This window comes from Tauraco erythrolophus, chromosome 3, assembly GCF_009769465.1.
Source record: "Tauraco erythrolophus isolate bTauEry1 chromosome 3, bTauEry1.pri, whole genome shotgun sequence".
Lineage (NCBI taxonomy): Eukaryota > Metazoa > Chordata > Aves > Musophagiformes > Musophagidae > Tauraco > Tauraco erythrolophus.
In genome coordinates this window covers 100,868,999-100,889,495 of record NC_141467.1, presented here as the reverse complement: position 1 = coordinate 100,889,495, position 20,497 = coordinate 100,868,999, and the positions used below count along the sequence as shown (strand labels likewise).

Sequence of the window (20,497 nt, the reverse complement as noted above, 5' to 3'; positions counted from 1 at the left end):
ATCTTCGTGGCCCTCCTCTGGACCCTCTCCAACTGGTCCATGTCCTTTTTATGTTGGGGACTCCAGAACTGGACGCAGTACTCCAAGTGAGGTCTCACGAGGGCAGAGTAGAGGGGGAGAATCACCTCCCTCGACCTGCTGGCCACGCTCCTCTTGATGCAGCCCAGGACGCGGTTGGCCTTCTGGGCCGCAAGAGCACATTGCCGGCTCATATTGAGCTTCTCGTCCACCAATCCGTTGTCCTTCACCAGCATTTCCTTTTTCCCCCTCGATATATTGGTGATGCTGATATCTTAAGATGGACATCTTAAGAAGAGAAGAGAAGGCTCCGGGGTGGTCTTCTAGCAGCCTTCCAGTACTTAAAGGAGGCCTACAGGAAAGCTGGAGAGGGACTTTTTACAAGGGCATGTAGTGATAGGACAAGGGGCAATGGATTTAAACTGAAAGAGGGGAGATTTAGGTTAGATATAAAGAAGAAATTTTTTACTCAGAGGGTGGTGAGGCAGTGGCACAGGTTGCCCAGAGAAGTTATGGATGCCCCATCCCTGGAAGTGTTCAAGGCCAGGTTGGATGAGGCTTTGGGCAACCTGGTGTACTGGAGGGTTTCCCTGCCCATGGCAGGGGATTTGGAACATGATGATCTTTGAGGTCCCTTCCAACCCAAACCATTCTATGATCCTATGATTCTATGACATAACTAGCGGCTTATTTCGTCTTTCACTTATTTTCCTTCTGAATACACAGTGACTTGAGTAGGACGGGACTTAATTAAGAATATTCAGAGTCATGACCTCTTTAATATGAAATAGAGGATTTCATGACACTAAGTAATGGAGTGATCAGTGAGTGATGATAAAGCGGTGACAACAGGCAGTAAGTACATACGCACAGGCTTTAATTGTGGAATTTAAATCTAGATAAGGAATATTCTTATGTCAGTACTGCTTGTTGTTTGTTTCCCAGGCTGTTCCATGTGTATTCAAGTCAACTTCTTCCTTGTATTCTCTCTTGTATTTTGTTAGGTCTCCTTTTCTGGAAAGAAGCACCCATCTGTAATTTTGAAGGAGAGCTTCTTGTCCTTTATCTGGCATTATCTGAGAGGCTGTGCAGGCTGGACTCCTGCACAATGATATTTTCAAGCACACAGTGACATTAGACAGTTGGTTTTGTCTGTACTACTTGTCCTGAAAACACACTCACCAAACAAGCCCTGTTTTTTGTCTTTCATATTGTCTCTTGCTCTTCTCAATGCTGCTGTCAACTACACAAACTCACTTGTTTGTGATCCTTTGTGCACAGGAGCTGATTTATGCAAATAATTAAGATTTTAGACAAATCTAACATTTTTAAAAGTAAGCTGTTAATTCTTTTGATATAAACTGGTTATTTTTTTTTCCTAAGGTGATTGAAACCACATGGCTTTTTCGTTTTCTGCGTTTCCATAATGTTCAATTGAGAAAGCGAATCACTTTATTTCATTTCCAAGTCTTCCATTTTAGTTTGTGTACATGTATGAAATAAACAATAAACTGATAATTCCAGTAAGGAAATCATGGTAATGATTTAACCAGAGTCTCTAAGCCTGCTTGGCAAATGTATTCCAATAGGATAGGGACTTTCTCGAGACAGAAGGTCACAGATTTGCTATTGATACGGTATTATCTAAAGAAATACAACGTAAAAAGAGATAGATAAAAAGTCAGCTTTTGGGAATTACTTTAAGGAAAATACCAATTTGGCTTTAGGTATACAGGTTGTCCCGGGTTTGTAAAACTATTTACACACCTTGTCTGCCAAACAATTGCAGTATTAATTTTGTTCCAAAAGGCAATTTGTGCTTGGAGCTGTTAATCTGTATCTGATATTCTCATTATCAGCCAGATGAACAATTATTGGTTTAACTGAATCCTATTGGATTGTTCTCAAAATGAGGTGAAGGTGCCTTACTTTTTGACTGGTTTAGACAATTTTTAGAAAGGGAAAGTGTCAAAAAGCTCCATGGGTGAGGTAAGCGTTGCTTCTCCTGCTCCTCTGGCTTTTGTAGCCTGGGAGAGTCCCTCGCATCTGCCTTCTAGGCTATGTTTTCATCCCAGCCTGTGTTCCAGCTCCTGAAGTAGCTGCCAAAGGCTGAACCAAAGCACCTGTGCAGTGACAAGGACAGTGGCTGTGGGCACGCAAGATGGACCCTGCAACGAGCAATAGTTTGCCTCAATGCTGAGAATGGCTAGAGATGAAGAGCCTGAAAGCTTGTAAATGAGAATGGTTTGCACTACATTTTTTTTTCCCCCTACTGCATTATTCTTTTTGATTTTCTTTTTACAACGACATGTAGTGATAGGACAAGGGGCAATGGATTTAAATTGAAAGAGGGCAGATTTAGATTAGATCTAAGGAAGAAATTCTTCACTCACAGGGTAGTGAGGCACTGGATCAGGTTGCCCAGAGAAGTTGTAGATGCCCCATCCCTGTGTTCAAAGCCAGGTTGGATGAGGCTTTGGGCAACCTGGTGTAGTGGAGGGTGTCCCTGCCCATGGCAGGGGGGTTGGAACTAGATGATCTTTGAGGTTCCTTCCAACCCAAACCATTTTATGTTTCTAGATTCTATGATGTTCACGCTTACAAGCCAAAATTGTCCCTACTTATTGCCACTCATGTTATAGTTGGAAATTAAGGTGGTGGTTTGATTTAGTGGTTTCTTGCTTTCTATGCCAGAGATTTCTGTGAGAGAACAGTCCAACTGAAAAAATATGTGTGCACACCTATTTGAAGGATATTACAGCTTAAAAAAAAACCACAACCCTACTCTTTCATGACTTTGTACTCAATTATGCATCATTAGAGTCTTCTGTATTTAGGAATAAATACTATTTAGCCCATTTCCTACCACCTGAAAGTGGCTTGATTTACAATTAAGAAAACTGCTCTTTTTAGTAATACCAAAACTCTTAATGTGCTGTTTTAGTGCCATGTCATACAATGTGTCATATGCTGATCAAAGTCAAGTTTCGTCCTTTTTGGGAAAGGATTCTAAAGTAGTCTAGTCAAAGAATTTCATTTAATTACATGTGTAATACAACTTTCTGCCTTTTACTTAATTGGTCTCGCCTACGTTGTTTCTGCGTATTAGATGATAATTTTGCAATTTCCAATTTGTATATCCCTGAGGGAGGCTCAATGGGAATAAATGGGAGTAAAAAACCTCTGCAGCTTTATTCCTTGATTTACTGCTTGATGGTGTCTCTTTTAGTTGTATTGAAGAAGAGAAATGGAGAAGAGTAGGCAGTAAAAAGGGAGATCTTTTGTATAAAAAGCTTAGTTTCAGAACAAAGCAGATGGTGTAATCTTTGCTTAGCGTATTTACAGTATTATTTGCTTAGTATAGGATATATAAACCCAATTTTAATAACATATGCTTCCAGTTTTAATACTAACCCTGTAATCCATTTATACCTGTATAATTGAATAACTCAGTGCAAATTAGCACATCAGAAGCGTGTGGGCTTCTCAGCTTTTGATGGGAAAGTTTATAATACTGTTACACAATTCTGGGATACAGTTTGTCTGGTAGTACTAGCTTATAATTTGGGGGTAATCTGACTCTGAGATTTCCTATGTTAAATTTTGCTTTGTAAACAGGAAAGAATTTTTATTTTAAACTGTTAAATTGGCCTAGCAGTGTGTGTGTGAATATGTGTGCCCCTCTCTGTGTTCGTTTCGGGGTTTTGAAGGAACTGAGAACCAAGTGGGACAGGATGTTTTTTTAAAAAAATGCTGGTGATCTATATTAAAGTGAATTTCTACTCTCTCGTAAGCTAGAAGTGAAAATATATTGATTTTTACCCCACTCCCCCAAAAGGTGGAGAATAAGACTGGTTCCTAAACTGTGATGCAGTTTGAAATGGATGCCTAAATCTAGATATGCCTACATATGTTTTTATTATAGTCAGCAAAATCTAGTCAATGAGAGGAAAGTATATGTAATTTTCACAAAAGAGATCTCAAATAATGGTTTTCTATTTTGCTTCCATTGGATTTTACCTTGCAGTTTGCATATTTGTTTAAGGAAAAATTCTTACAGAAATTTACATAGCATCATCTTCTGAGCTTTTATTATCTATAAAGGAATACTACAAAGAAACAGAGATTCACAGAATTTTCATTAAAATTTTTTCTTAGTCCATAAAATTTAGATTTAGATTAATTAAAAGACACTGACAATTTCTAGGTTAAAAAAAAAAAAAAGCTGAAATCCCCTTCACCTTCAGGATTTATGTATTTTAGAACCCTACCAAAGCTTCTAGGTAATATCAAGTTAATTTTTTACTGGAAACAATTGTTTCTCAGTTTATGAAGCACTGAAAAGATTAATCTAAATATATATATTTTTAAAGCTAGACATTTGAAAAGCATTATTTCAAGTAGACATGAGTGAAATACTTAGATGAAAAATTACACAACTCCTTAATCCTGGTAGGATATCTCTCATTTTAAGAAGAATACTTTCTGTTAAAAATACTGAAAATTTTGAAAAGGTTTAGTAACATACTTAAAACGATACCTTCAGTGTGAACTTTTATTTGAAAGGTCATGATTTTGAAGTTTTGTTTTAAATTGTTTGCAGCTGGGGTCTTTGTGCTCATGATAATGAAGGGTGCTCTGGAAGTCCATCAAAACCAGAGTATCCTTGTCTCAGATACCATTAGTTGACTTCTCATAACTTGTCATATTTGTAATCCCACTTCCCTCTACTTCCTCCAAATGTAATGAAATCCATTCTCATGTAAGAAATTTATGTGTATTAAGATAACAAGAAATGCTGGTTTACTAGTGGCACCAAAAATCCTGTTTTTACCTCTGAGTTCCTTTACACTAGCTGCATAGTCTATGAAAGCTTCCCAAGGATGGAGCATCCACAACTTCTCAGGGCAACCTGTTCCAGAGCTTCACCACCCTTAGAGGGAAGAATTTCTTCCTTATATCTAATCTAAATCTTCCCTCTTTCAGTTTAAAGCCATTGCCCCTTGTCAAAAGTCCTCTCCAGCTTTCTTGTAGGCCCTCTTTAAGTACTGAAAGGCTCCTAGAAGATTTCCCGGAGCCTTCTCTTCTCCAGACTGAACAGCCCCAACTCTCTTAGCCTGTCTTCATAGCAGAGATGCTCCAGCCCTCTCATCATCTTTATGGCTTTCCTCTGGACTTGCTCCAACAGGTCCATGTTTCCCTTATGTTGAGGGCCTCAGAGATGAAAACAGTACTCCAGGTGGGGACTCACAAGAGCAGAGTAGAAGGCAGGCAACTGCTCCAAAATGAGCGTTTTCTCATTTTAATAATTAAATAAATACTGACTTTCTAGCCGTAGTGTTCAGATCTGAGGCTGGTGGCCGTTTGGCTTTGCTACCCTTTCCTATGGGAACTCAAGGTCACGGCTCGATGAATAAGAGGACAACTGGCAGAGCAGTTATTTCATAAGATACTGCCCTTTCCAAATGGCAAGTTACAGCAGTTGAGTTTCGATGAAAATACAAGGTATTTTAGAGCTGTGCTCATTGTCTTGTGCATTAATCAGGCAAATCAGACAACTAATGCAACACAGCAATATGTGGGGCAAAATGTACGAAGCTAAATCAATGTAAAGTTGATGAGATGCAAGTGAAGACAGTCCTAGCTCTGCATATTGCTGAAGTTCGAGCCAGGGGTGCTAAAGGCTGAGTGTAATTAGCAACAGAAGCAACGCCTTGGGTTATTAACCATTATTTCCTGGGCAGAGGGGAAATGCTTTGAGGTTGTCACATTAACATTCATTAAGGATCTAACTTTTGATGAGAACTGGTAAGACCAATATGGTCTTTCAGGCTGCTGCACTGCTCAGTGGGAGAGTTTGTTTTCTGAAAACAACTTCTTTCTGAACATGCTTCTAAACACATATTTAGGTGTTATTGCTGGAGGAAGCACTAATTAAACTTCTCATGCATACAGTGTTTTGTGGGAAGAGTATTGTTTAGGTGAAAATTTTGTGTGTGTGTGTGTGAGATACGTACAATTTTTATTAATAGTGCTGAGCAGTTGATGGCTGTGGAACCTGTACACCTCCTCAGGTGAAGCTTTCTCACTGGGAGCTATGATTTAGGGAGCGTGATAAAAGCTTCTTGTGTTCCCACTCGTGTCTGGGAACATTATTCCTGGTAATAGTTACAAAATTAGCTCTATGGGTCAAAACTCATGGACCATGTTGCTACAGTGGGAGATGTTCGCTGTTGTACTGGTGCTTTGGTTTCTTAAACTGATTATGTCCTGATTGTCCCCAGCTTTACTCTTTGGCAGGCTAGTTTGAGTATGCTGTCACTCACAAAGCTTACTTCTGGGACCTGAGAATCTGTAATAAAATCTGTATAACTCCTTTATATATCAAAAGAATCAATGAGGCTGTGACAAAATAAACACTTTCAAGTCCTTGGAGTGGACTAACTTGAATACAAGACTCTTCAAAGAACTAACCAAGGAGTGCTCTGAACAGCTATTGTTTTTTTAAGAAATCTGAAAAATGCGAAGGTCACGTGTGATAGAAGTGTGCAGATTATACAGCTAGGAAGGCTAATTGTTTGGGAAAATAATGGCTTGGGAAAGAATTTGATTATCATCTCAAGGTGAGCTTCTACTGCAGTGCTCTGGGAAAAGGACAAATGTTATCTTTGTCTATAAAGAAAGCAAACAAGTAAATTATTAATTCACAGTGAATGTAAAGTCTAGTTGTATCTTGAAGTGAAAGTGCAAGGCAAAATGCGTATACTTGCACACTGAGCATTCATGCATCCTGTTTTTTACCCAAAAAATGTTTGAATCACTTCCTTTATGAAAGAATTGTATGTAAAGCTCTATATCACTTCGTTTCCTCTTTTGTAATCACTGAATTCGACTGCTTCATGTATGAATGATTTCTCAGTTGCATGGGCTGTTCTGGTGTCTTGAGCACTGTTTAGTTTCGAGCACTCCTGAGTTTGATTTTGAGTAGGATCTCAGTATCTTCTCTGAAGATAACCTTTCAGGAGTGTGCCACGTGTTATGGTTACATTCCTTTAAAAGAGAAGCATCACCATCAATTGCATGATTTACTGGAGATCTGTAAGCTTTTTCTCGGAAGAGAAAGTGGGTTGATGCTCCAGGTTTGTCATATGCGAGAGGCTGTGAGACTCCTGTGAGGGTCTTGGTGTCCTACGTAGGTCCTGCACAGACCCAACTGCACGTGTACATACTGCTGTGCCCTGGACCAGCAGCAACTGTTGGTGTTGGGACAGGACAGAGACCATGCTGTGAAGTGTTCTGGTGGTGATTCCTGATCACAGGGCTCCTTACCAGAGTTTCTGGTTTCTTTGGAGTGTTCCAAAGGCAGAGGCACTTGACAATTTGGTCCCATGTTCCTTATAGCTAGGTGTGTGCAGAGTCAGAAGGAACATGAGGGTTGGAGCAGGTGAGTACCTGGGTCCTCCACTTGAGGCTGCCTGGAAAAGATGCTCTGAAGATAACAGAGATGCTTGCCTTATTCCACAGTATTTTTCTCTTTATTTTTTGAGTGGAAAAGCTCAATCTTTTCCTGAAAAGATTGAGAGAGCTGGAATGATGACTAGGCATGTCTGTAGAATGAGTTTTTTTGGTCTTGTTTGTTATATCTGGCACAAAATCCCGTATTTTTAATTTACGTATGTTTTCTTTTGAACTTTCTGCCATATAAAGGCAATACTGCAACTGTATATGAACATATACCTTTTACAATTTATTTCTCTGACCATTAATATTGCACTGAGAGAGAGGTAGAAGGCACAGTATGTCATTATTTTGGGTAATGTCAGGATTATAATCCTTATGTAGTTCAGCTGCAATAAATAAAATAAAGGGAGGATATTCAACTCAATCTTTGAGTATTGCCGTGCTTAGCCTTTCCTAGATTTCCTAATGGAATTGATGACTATCGATTATTAGTCTCTTATGCCCCCTATAGAAACTGGTGTATTTATAGAGTAAGCTATTACCATTATTATTTTAAATTTATTTCATTAAGTAGCTAACAGTTTTGCTGCATGGTGATTGCCATAGAAGTCCAAATTATTTAAATAGGCAAGTGAAAAAAGGTGGAAGTTGAAGGTAATTGTTATACCTCTTCATTTCTAGTTTATGGTTTCCAGATTTGAAGTTATGAATTAAAAACTCATATTCTCAGCATGAATAGTATAATCTCATTTAAACCAAAGATTTATGTAGCTAACTATCTCTTAATGCTGTTCCATTTTCAAATATTACATTACATACAGTGGAACTGTTCTTTCCTAGTTTAACTTTTTATCATCTGAAATGTTGTGGATCAGATAAGCATAAGCCGTTGAATTTTACAGACTTCAGCACTATAGTTTGACTTTTATCTGCTCTTCAATTATTTTAAATAAATAATTAAGTTCTAAATGCAAATTTTTTAATTTAATTGACCTTTCCAAGATTAATGGAAAAATTTATCTTTTACTCTGCATAGTTCAGATATTAAAGCAATCCTTTTCTTTTATGAAGTCAGTTTTAGACCAGGAGGAGAGAGTATTACTTACAGGCTGCTTGAGCTACTTATTTTTACAGTTGTGTTTTATTGTAGTGAATGAAATACAGATTGCACTTGTAAAGCAGTCAAATAATTAGAAGTTAACACAAAGTATATGTTAATTTGAGTTACTTTACTGTCTCGTTTTCACCTAGTGATACATATGTGTTCATCTCACAAGAGATTCGATTGTTGAGATCCCTCTCTGCCTCTAAGTTTTGGTATACTGAAGTGTCACTACCGTTTTTTATATCAGCTGCAGAACTTGTATTTAGGGTGGAATTATGTGTACCTGAAGCGTGATGTTGTAAAAATGTTATTACTGAGATTGGACAATGGAAGAATCAGGTGAAGCTTCTTTTATTTTTAAAGTAGGCTTGTCTTTATGCATATTTTTTTTCCTTCTGAAAGTGAGAACCAGAGTATCAGCTAGAAGCGAGCTTCTAGCTTCTCCTGAAATTTAAAGTCATTTGCTATACAGGGATTATTCATATACATAAGCATTTTGCATAAATAGTAGTAATATGGTCTGGCTCTGTGTCCCTGCTGTCTGCTTGATGTAAGAAAGGAGGATGAACGGGAAGCATAATATTGAATAAAGTCTCCAACTGCCTCCTCTCAGCTTCATTATGGAAACAGCTTGCGAACTCGTCTAGGGATGATAGTATTTAAGTAGGTAGTTAGCAATGAGGAAGAGTTTTTGAGTTTCTGTTACATTGTTTCTTCCTAAAGATAATTGAATAAGGACTATCTCTAGATTTTATTCTTCCAGTCGAAGCAGCAGTATTTTATTTACTTAATGAAAGAGAAAATCCAGTTATGTTAACCAGATTGCTGCTTTTCTTTTAATACCATGCCTGCTTTTAACCTTGTTTTGTTTGGAGAGTGTGCCATATTTAATTTCACTTTATAGATTCATCCTCTTACCCGAGATGAGGACATCAAAAGAGCCGAGATGCATCACTGGGGGATAGGACATGCCTGAGACTTGCCCGCTCTCCTGCCAGGAACAAGAGCAGGAGTTGATAGCACTACAGGCAATATTCTCTTACTGAATTTTGCACATATTAATTTTATCTGCTACTTGCCACTTCTGTGAAACTGTCGATGTTGCTTAATTCTAACTGGCACTGCTTTAGTAAAGAAGGATGTGCAGGGCGCTGGCTCTTGAACAGTCATGATGCCATTTAAAGGAAGTTTTTTTTTTCCTTGATACAAAGTCCTTTCTGTTGTGCATTTTGTTGTCAGACCAGAGTAGTATTTCCAGTAAAGTTGAAACTCATTTTATGAGAAGTGGTGAAATAGTCTATCTGATGTCTTTAATAATTCTGTGCTGTTACTTTAATAGGACTTCAGAAAGCTGTTATTGAAATGTCTGCTGCACCATCAGAAAGTTTGTCATTTTTTTTCCCTATAAGTCATGCTGACAGGTAACAGGAGATGATACCGTACAGACGTATCATCAGCATTGCCAATGAGTTGACCTTTTCCTCTTTATTCACTCAATTTGTATTTGAATAATTTGCATCCCTGTAATGATGCTTGGTTGTCTGAATACCTGTCACAACAGCTTGGGCTCGTTTCATGACAAAACCCAGTAGTTTCAAACCCCAGATTGTTTCATTATTCATGAAAACTCTTGTTGCTTTATCCCTCCTCCCGCACAAGCAAGGTTAGCCAGAGAGAAACAAAACCTGTTTTGCATTTGCAGGATTGGCTATTAAATATTTTTGCATAATGCAGTGTTTTTATACAAATATCTCATGATTTATTGAAGACTCTTCTCGTGGGAAATTTGGATAGCTACCCACGAGGCAAAGAAGGTTAAAATGAAATTCTAGTCCCTTTTCCTGGAGCATGTATATGTTTAAACTTCTGCATTTTATGATCTTTTATGTTTTCCCTGATATGTGATTACTCTGAAGGGCAAGGTCCTGTGTATTACTGTTACCCCTGCACAATGTGAGCCCTCGTTATCCTGCCCATTTGTAATAAACTGAATGCTAATTTCAATCTGAATTGTCTTTTTTTTTTTTTTGCTTCTTTTTATTTAGATTCTATAGATTCTTGTATATCGCAACAAACAACGACAAATTTGGGGAGACAAGAAATGCAGAGAACTCTTGACGAGAAATATAGGTTGTAAAGTAACTGTAGACAGAAGTGGAGAAAGACTTTTACAGCTAAAATACATTTCAGTTCCATTCTTTTGGTGCAGAGTGACAAAGTTGGGTGTTGGTCAAGAGGTTGCCTTTCACTGCCTTCTCCTTCTTTTAGGATAAAGCCTATGGGATCTCAACAGATCACTTAAAAATTTAAAAATCCTTTTTTTGATTGGTGATTGTAAGCCAACGTCCAGTTTATCCATTTTCTACCTCAGTCAACTGACTTCAGGAGTTATTCATCCATTCATTATTACCTCCCTGGTGAAATGCATCTTTTGAAATGGGAGAAATCAGTGTATTAAAAGTAAAGCAAAGAAGCCGTATTTGTGTAGGGGTAAATTTTTAAGCATGAGTGACTGATTTAGGTTACAGTATTTATTTTTTGTTTTGGTTTTTGTGTAAAACCTTCCAATTCACTACACATTCCATAGGCTGAGGAATAAATACTGAAGCAACATTATTGACAAAAAATGCAGAGACGAAGCTCGATGCGAATATTTTTAGCATAAGAGAGGAAACAGAATACTGATGATGAAAGGTATAAATGTTTAAGAAAAAGAGCTAGGATTTAATTTTGTCCTGCTTTACTTTAAGTGTAACTATATCTCTGTTTGTTGCTTTCATATATTCTGCCTACAGCTGTATTTGTCATAGTGTTTTGTGTGGGTTTTTTACTCTTCATAATTCTGTTTTACTCAGACCTCTTTATAGCTGACGAGTATGTTGTTGGGGGTGGTTTTGTATCTTCTTGTGTGACATCAGGTGTCACTGTGCGACAGTATACAGAGCATGAATAAAAACAGGATTAAAAAAATTCGAAATATCAGTAGAGGTTCTGAGTACTAGGAGCCCTGTTTACTAAAATTTTCCATACCTGAGAGCTTAATAAAAGTTATTTCAAACAGACCTGTACAATGAACTGTTGTTAAGAGTAATCTAGGCTGTATTCCTGTAGCTGGTGTGGATTTATTGTCAACTGTTGGGGAAAAAAGTGCTTACATGCATATTTAATTTCCAGAAAAAAAAAAAGCCATATTGCCAGTGATGATCCATTAACAGGAGAATGCAATCTGAATGCCCTCAATTAAATATTAACTATTGTTAGGCAGGACTGTTTTTCTAATATATCATTCACTTAGCAAAGTGTGGCAAAATAATGAGATGAGAGCTGTTTTCCAGGTCCATTGGGAGATGAATTCTACATATGTTTGATTGTTCAGAAACCAAGATAATTTGTTGTCAAAATATGACTATAGGTAACCAACTGTGAGTATTTATGTGAGAATTTAAGTAGTACTGCTAATATAATAGAAGTGAAGTACTGGGTTTGCATCTGCTCAGGTACCACAGAGTGATGAAGTAATCTCAGAAACAAAAGCAAAAGTGGTTTTGTAATGTTCCAGTTGGGTCTCTGTCTGCCTTCCACATGCGTTGCCCATGCAAAATCCAGGAAACTCAAGGGGCATTTGCGGAATCAAATCATATTTCGATGCTAGTAGGAACTGATGTTGTTAGTCATCGTTTCAGGCCTGATGTGTTTTTTAAAATCCACTTTTTGTCGTTACCTTCTTTATTCCTGGCTTGATTCCTGCAGTTACCGTGAGACGCTTGTGTAGCTTTCTTACGCGCCCAGCGTTTGATGGCGTTTGCATTCAGATGAAGAACTCAATGATCTCTTGCTGTAGGGAAAAACAGCCAAAACGAAAACACCCGTTAGAGAGGAATAGGCTAATTCCTTTGCCTTTTTTGCTTTTTAAACGTGAAGATCAGCAAAGATGCAGTCTGCAGAAGTAACGTACAGAAACAGTAATTGTGCCACCTTTGTCTCAGTGCCGTATCTGTACTTTTTAATGATGAAGGTAGTTTCAGAACACTAACGGCTTCTCCAGAGATGTCAGTTTTTGCTCATGGTGTAGCATAACAGGCTGATTCAAATTCATCTTTCCACTGTAAACTTCATAAGCTCTAGATTAGTCCTTGCTGTTGTAATTACCGTGTATTTTCTCCGCGTTTCTTTTCGGGTCAAGATTCTCTTAAACTGGTGCTAATTATAGAAAATCTCTTCTGATCCGGGGGATTTCAAAGCCCTTTCTTGTTGACTTTTGTTACTAGTGCTTTCCTTTTGGCAACATTTATGGAACATGTTTCCCTCTTTATATGTAGAAATAGATAAAAGAATAATAGTACTCCTGCGTTTTTGTGAAATGCCCTTCCCATACCCCTTCTCAGATTGTATTTGCATTTTATCATGAATAGTTTTCAAAGCTGTTGCCTAGTCTTCTGTTTTCCTTAAGTGCAAAGTCATCTCAAGAGCAATATATTTTAATTCTTCCCTAATTATTTTTCTATTTCAGACGATTCAGGAAATTAAAGCTGTTTTGGCAGCACAGTATATTAGATCTGCTATAACCACATTTCATGTGATGTGAGCTGGTCTAAATTCCCTTTTATATTAGATTAGTGATTCTGGTTTAACATATAAGTATTTCGCATGCATTATAGCATAATATATTTAATTTAATTTGCTGTTATGCCTTACCGTACATTTAATAAAGTGATTATTTAACAATTTACTACCAATGAATTATACTATGATATTGAAATTAATATTGCTTGTAATTCATGAAGATTCATTAAGCGAGATAGAAGTATCTTCTTTAAGACAAGGGCCAGAGTTAGGCCCTAGTGTTGTGGTTATTTCATTTTTCCTTCCTGAGTTTTGTAAGGAAATTTTTAAAGGAAAATTTAGGAAGTTGGCTTGTAAATCAATGAAGTGCACATGACTTTCTAAGTATGTTACTGTTCACTACAGGAGACACTTTTGTGTATATTATTTTGCTTCACTTGTGTTTAGGTTGAGATTAATAAACTACTTTAAATAATATCTTCATCAGCATTTGGCCCAGTCTTGTTGCTTTTTTTCAGCAAATCTTAATCACACCAGGAGCATTTACCTACCAAGAGTGAAGGCAGATGAACCTCTGCAGAACCACAATGAGGTCAACTGGTTGCAACTGCAAAACAGATGTCATGTGTACCCCTCACAAAGGCCTTAAGATGTTGCTTGATGATTTCTTACAAATCTTATCATCTTTAGTAGACTTAGACTTCTGTTTTCGGTAGCAGAAATCGTATGGCTTATGTATCATTAGCATAGAGACTGGATGCCGCTGTGACAAATCCACTAATATTGTAGTGCTTGGTTTCACAGTGGTCTGCATTTTCTGCAGAAGTAATATCTGTAAAATTGTTACAGTAAAAATCCTGATTGTTTTCTGTTTCTTTTCCTTTTGCTACAGTATGGCTATCCAAGTCGACAAGTTCAATTTTGAGAGCTTCCCAGAATCCCCTGCTGATGGCACACAGTTTGCGAATACAAAGCAGCTGGAAGAAGAAAGGCAACAAGCAAAAGGTCTGGAGATTAACAGCAAGCTGGATATTTGCTGGAAAATTATATCCTTTCCTAAATACTTGCTTAAAAAATATAGAAATAGATGCCCTATGGCACATTTTAAAATAATAATTCAACTCACTTTATAGCAGTGTTACCGAAAAGTAATTAGAACTGTGAAGCTTATCATAATTATAGACTTTTTAAGGTTAATTGTGCTGTATTTTATTTAGATGATGCTTGGGTCGTACTATAATGTTTTTTTCTGAGTCATTGAGCCTGCACAAACCTGGTGTGTTTTTCTCAACTTTTAGGGGACTGAAGAAGTATAGTTAACATTGATGAATAGTAGTTTTATAGGGTCAAATTCTTCTGTTTTTCCCCACACCAAGTAACTGAATCATAAAGAAATACGTGCAGCTGGATTTAGAGAGTTTTCATATATTTAATTAAATTTCAGCAAATCAGAACGTATTAAAATAATTTATTTCCAAGTCCTCTTTACAGATTTAGTAATACATCTAATCTTGGGTAGCCTTTTTAAGGCTTAGAAAGGACTTGCGTGATGACTTACTCATACCAAACATAAAATCCCCATAACCGTTCTAAATGCAGTAAAATACTGCCTTATGATTATTAAGAAGAAATTACATTCAGTTTAGAGTGAAAATAAACCAATGGCCTTGCTGTAAATTTCATCATTTCCATAAAAAATCTCGTGTTTGGCTTGTCAAAAGTACAGTTTTTCATGATTTTCATCAGGCAAATGTTCTGTGCAGCCAACAGCCCCCCAAGCCATGTGTTAATACTCAGCATCTTCCAGGAGATTTATATTCTTCACTCAGATCATCCTCAAATTTGAATGGTAGTGGGTGGCAGGAAATGAGGGAAGAGTGGCAATCAAATCATGGTTTATCTTTAGAGATATCTTTTTGTACTTTTAATTAACTTTTATCTAGTGATCTGAAATGATTTTTCATTGCTAATTGTTAAATGAGCTGCACAGGATTTTTCAAAGGCAAGACTTGAGACATAAATGAGGTTCCTAGTACCTGCTTCTGTCCAGGCTGCCTAAGTGACGTTTCAGAGAGATCCATTTATGCAAAAATGTCAATATTTAACCAGAACTCTCTTAGAAAATTTCTGTGTTATGGAAAGATAGAAATATTCTTTGCTAGCATACTTGTATTCTTATGCTGGAATTGAATGCATAGTTGTAATAGTTTTGTCAGGGTGTAAAAATACATCCTCATTCATTTCTGTTGCTGAGCAACACCGTTTACATCCATTCCGTGTTCTGTATTTAAACCCAATTTTGCTACCAAAACGATCATGGCTGACATGTAAGTCAGAAAACCAAGAGAACAATGCATGAATTCTGTGTGTTAAATTCAGTAGTATTAGTTTCTGTGTTTTAAGATTTGGTATGAGTGTTCTCCCTTCCTAGAACTAAAACTATTCTAATGAAAGGCAATGAATTGCCTTTAAATTAAAAATTATTGAAGAAATGTGTGCTTTGTTTTCCAGAATTCATGTCCCAACTAGAGTCAGTCTTTCTCTTCCTTTTACTTCTTAGAGCAACATTTAGATGTGAACCAGTAAAGAAAAAATTATCCTCTCACTTGTGCAAAGTTTGAGAAACTTCATTTCTGAGACATCTGTCCTCCTGCCAGAATAATTTGACACTGTCCAGCAGAGTTTCTTTCAGACATATTGAAGGACAGACACACGGAGAAATGGATGGATAGCTTAACTGCCAGCCTAAATGCAGCCAAGAGATAAAAAACATTTGCAAAAATACAAAGAGAGGTAGTTGCTTGTATTTCTTACTAGAGAAGGCATTTTGCAAAAGTCTTTTGAATGGTAAGACCAAGTGATCTCTTTGGTGTCTTCCATCTTTGAACGACTTTGAACTCTCCAGCTAACCTTTCCCTGCTAAGTGTATGCATGAGAAGAGTTCAGACCATTTTGTTACAAGTAATCTTACGTGGCTTACAAAGGAAGGACGACATTATTTATCTTGCAATTCCTTAAATTCTTATCATACTGATTGATAACCGTATGAAAACATCACCTAAACAAAGGCTTCAAATTTTAAGTGTGTAGATTACATTGACTGCAGTGAAAATTTAGTTAGATGGAACTCCTGTGAGGGCCAAACATAGTTCATAAAGGATGAGGATTTCAGGTTATTTCTGTATATCTTGAGGAGCACCAGAAATATTTTCCAGTATGCAAAGTCCGTTTTCTATGGCTTTAGCCATTGGCATATTCGGGGTTTCAAGTGATGAGATTTTTCAGAGCTTCATTTGTGAAAGTATTGTAAAACTTGATTGATTTCCATACACTCTTTAGAGGACTGAAGCAGGAGGTAAAGACAAAAGAGCATATTATTCAATTCACCCTTTGTACGTTTTTGATGGAATGAAAATTATTAGGAACATAGATCTTATGAGAAAGCCAACTGTCATGCCATTTCAATGAAAAATTCTAGAGTAATGTAATTTAGTGTATCTTCGAGATTACAGGTGTATGGAGATCTTTTAAATAAAGAACATGCTGTCTTGGTTTTTAGCATCTGTTGGGTGGCATCTGGTATCAGCTTAACAACTGGGGTTTGTTTTAACATAGGATTCGAACAGAAGGAGCACAGGTAGTGTAAAGGAGGCTCATGTTTTCAAATTATGCTTATGTTCATATTTTCTAAATATTTTTAAACAAAATTTGTATTTTCTTCAGGGACCTTCTGTGCATTCTGACTCATGGATCAAGGCATCCCTACTAAGTGTCCTTTAAAGTTTCTAGAGTGCTGCGTCTGTTGCTGAGTGCTCCAAGATTTTCTTCTTTTTACTGATACTTTGTACCTGACTTCTTCAAAATCTTGTGTTAAGAAACATCATGTTTCCTGTGTGGAAGATTGTTAAGCTCAACATGAGCCGACAATGTGCGCTGGCAGCCCAGAAAGCCAACTGTGTCCTGGGCTGCATCAAAAGTAGCGTGGACAGCAGGTCGAGGGAGGTGATTCTGCCCCTCTGCTCTGCTCTCATGAGGCCCCACCTGGAACACTGCATTCAGCTCTGGAGTCCCCAGACAAGAAGGACACGGAGCTGCTGGAGTGCGTCCAGAGGAGGGCCACAAAGAGATTTCACATGAGACTGCCCTCAGGACTAGAGGGGTCCAGGAGAGCTGATGGACCTTCAGGGGCAACCTTCTCAAAGCCCAAGAGTTGCAGGAGTCAAAGTGACTGTAGCAAGTTGCAACCAGGTAAATTCTGATTAGGTGCTAGGAAAAATCCTTTTCACAATGAGGGTACTCAAGTAGTGGAACAGGTTGTCCAGAAGTGCTATAAAATTGATGTCTTTAAAGAGATTGAAAAATTCTGGATGAGGCCTTGAACAACTCCATGCAATTTCAATATTTTCCATGCTTTGAGCACAGGGTTGGACAGTGACTCCAAAATTGCCTTTCAATATAAATTATTCTGTGATTTGTGCAGCCACACAGTGGGCTGGGTCAGAGAATGGCTGCTGAAAACTAAACTCCTTTTCCTCTCCCTGTCTCCCACTCTTCCCAGGTTTGATTGCAGCCAGGGAAATTTTCTAATGTACTGTGAAAGAATTGCTATTTCAGTGAAATGAGACTATAATGTTTTGGAGTCATTTTCTTGAAAATATTCTAAACCTGGTCCTAACAGTCTTTACAAAATGAGACTCCAGTGCAGCCCTAAATATCATGTTCCATTTTTAAGTTTTCTAATAGTTAGATATTTTTTTCTTACTTCATTAATTTCTGTGATCTGTATGAAGCCTATCCTATTTGACATTCTTTCTTACATTTTTGAAATTATATTCAGTATCCCTTCCTCTCTTTTTTGTTTTCTGTTTTTAAACCTAATTGCCAGCTTTTTTCCAAAGCACATTTTCTTTCAGTCATATTGCTGATGATGTTCTGCAGTGGAGCGATGTTTTTCTCGATATGTGGGATCCAAAGCTGGAAGCAATACTTCAGGTGAGGTTTCTCATAGAATAAAAGCTATGCCTTCCATGTTTCACATATAATGTATGCTTTTAGAAATATTGTTTACTTTTTGTGCAAGTGTCCTATGTCTGATAGAGTTTTTTTTCCATCTGCTTCAGCCTAACTGACCGAATAATTATTCTTGACTTCTCTTTATAGATTTGTTGATTTCCTTCCAGGATGATACTTGAAACTTTTCTTCATTGAATTTCACCGAAGTGATCTTCATAAGTTCCACTCATTTATTAGGTTTGTGAACACTGACATCTTTTCCAAGTACATGAATTTTATGAATGTTTTTGAATTTCATCATCTAAGTAGCCAATCAGAATTTTGATGTTACTTTGTATCAGACAGAACCTTGAGTCATCTCGTTTGATGTGCTGAGCTTGACAGCAAACCATTGATACCTGTTATTGAAAATTCCTTTTCTGTTTGTCGATTCAGCTTTTGATGACTTCATCTTCATCATAATTATGAATCTTCAGTTATGAGAATATTCCATATTGGGGAACTTTTGTACATCAATAAAGGTTTCCTTAGAAATACTTTAATTGGATGGAGCTTTACATTTCCATGCAGCTTCTTAACATCAATAATTGTTTGCAAAAGTAGCTATTACTTAAGAACCTCAATATCTGGATGTAATTAGTTTTAATAATAAAGTCCCATAATAATAATCAAGCAGATAGCTTAAAATATGACTAACGCTACTGCTGTAAGTGAACTGTGATCATTAATCATTTAAATTCGTTTTTCATTAGTATAATTTTTATTTATGAACATTTGCTAATTTGTTTATGATTGTATGCACGCTTCCACCTGTATTTATTTGCAAAGGAACTGAGAAATATGTTATTCAAAATAAATCTTCTCAGAAGGATGCAAGATGTGGAATGCTGCATAGCAGAGAGAAAAAACATGAGTAACTTTAAGTTATAAACCATTTTTTAAAATCTATTTTCTTTTTAAGCAGTAGGTTTTAGATAACATACTGTGTTATAGTATATATATATATATAGTATATATATACCCAGCTACACATTAGACAGTCAAGATAATATAAAAGACCAGAGTTTTCCTTGGGGAAATAACTAGTTCTTTTGGCTGTCATTCAGGTTTTTGGTATGAAACAGTTGATACATACAATCTGTTGCTAAAGAAACGTGAAATAAAGGTGTCTGCTGTGAAAAATTAGGTTTTGGTTTTTATTTTTTTTAAACAGCATTTGGTGGTTGTGTGTTCGTTGGCTCTGAGGCCTCCATTGAAACTCATTTGATTGTGCAGAAGACAATGTCTTGAACTGCCAAATGGGAACAGTTGCACCAGAGACTGGAAGTTAACTCTTTCGGTCCTGGCTGATGCAGGTGTTGTTAATAATAAAGATTTGACTGTTGGAAGTGAGGCCTGAGTCAACAAAGGCATTTTGGAGTTTTACTCCTACAGAATAGCAGATTTGTAATGACAGTAAGATTTCAGCAAAATGTTTGGAGGTTTTGTTAAGTAGATAGATACTACAAGGTCAAACTTAACTTTGGCAGTCTGTACTTCTGTTTATCTGTGCAATTTTTTTTCACTGAATTTTAAATTCTGGATCTTACACTTTCATCAGGTTCCACTTTGAGCTAAGAATAAAAGGGTATATTGGCACCCCCTGTACCAACTGCTTTGCTTTGATTGACATCCAGAGGCTTGTCTTAGAAAATAGGCAAACTCTTGAGTTAAGCTTTTCTGTCTGTTTTCGCTGACGTTTTCTTACTGCTTATTTTGGTTACTTTTTGTCTCCAAGGCTATGAAATTGCTACCATGTTCAGTCTGTAGTTGCACTATAATGAGCAATTTTATATAATTGCCTGTTACACAGTCAGGAGATAGGGATCAGTGAGATGAAGTTCAATGCTATTTGTGTCCATTAGGAATGGTTAAACTATACCAACTTTATTGAGCTTCTGTGTCAACTTCAGTGATTTTTGTCTTTGAGACTGTCTGGCAGCAGAGCTTAAGTTGGGCAAGCTAGGTGGGCCCGTGTGAACCTCATGAAGTTCAACAAGGCCAAGTGCAAGGTCCTGCACGTGGGTCAAGGCAATAGCAGGCACAAATCCAGACTGGGCAAAGATTGGATTGAGAGCAGCCCGGAGTAGAAGGACTTGGGAGTGCTGGTTGACAAGAAGCTCAACATGAGCCGGCAATGTGCGCTGGCAGCCCAGAAAGCCAACCGTGTCCTGGGCAGCATCAAAAGAAGTGTGGCCAGCAGGTCGAGGGAGGGGATTCTGCCCCTCTGCTCTCGTGAGACCTGACTTGGAATACTGTGTTCAGCTCTGGGGTCTGCAACATAAGAAGGACATGGAG

The 20,497-nt window shown here is 37.4% G+C and overlaps 1 protein-coding gene across 1 annotated transcript in view; it reads left to right on the top strand.

Annotated features, from left to right (window-relative positions):
• The window catches only part of TRAPPC9 (trafficking protein particle complex subunit 9), a 535,580-nt gene that overhangs the window by 247,849 nt on the left and 267,234 nt on the right, over positions 1-20,497 (top strand). Inside the window, exon 21 of the mRNA XM_086609585.1 lies at positions 14,040-14,193. Within this exon, the coding sequence (XP_086465711.1) occupies positions 14,040-14,193 (154 nt within the window). The remainder of the gene's footprint in view (positions 1-14,039; positions 14,194-20,497) is intronic.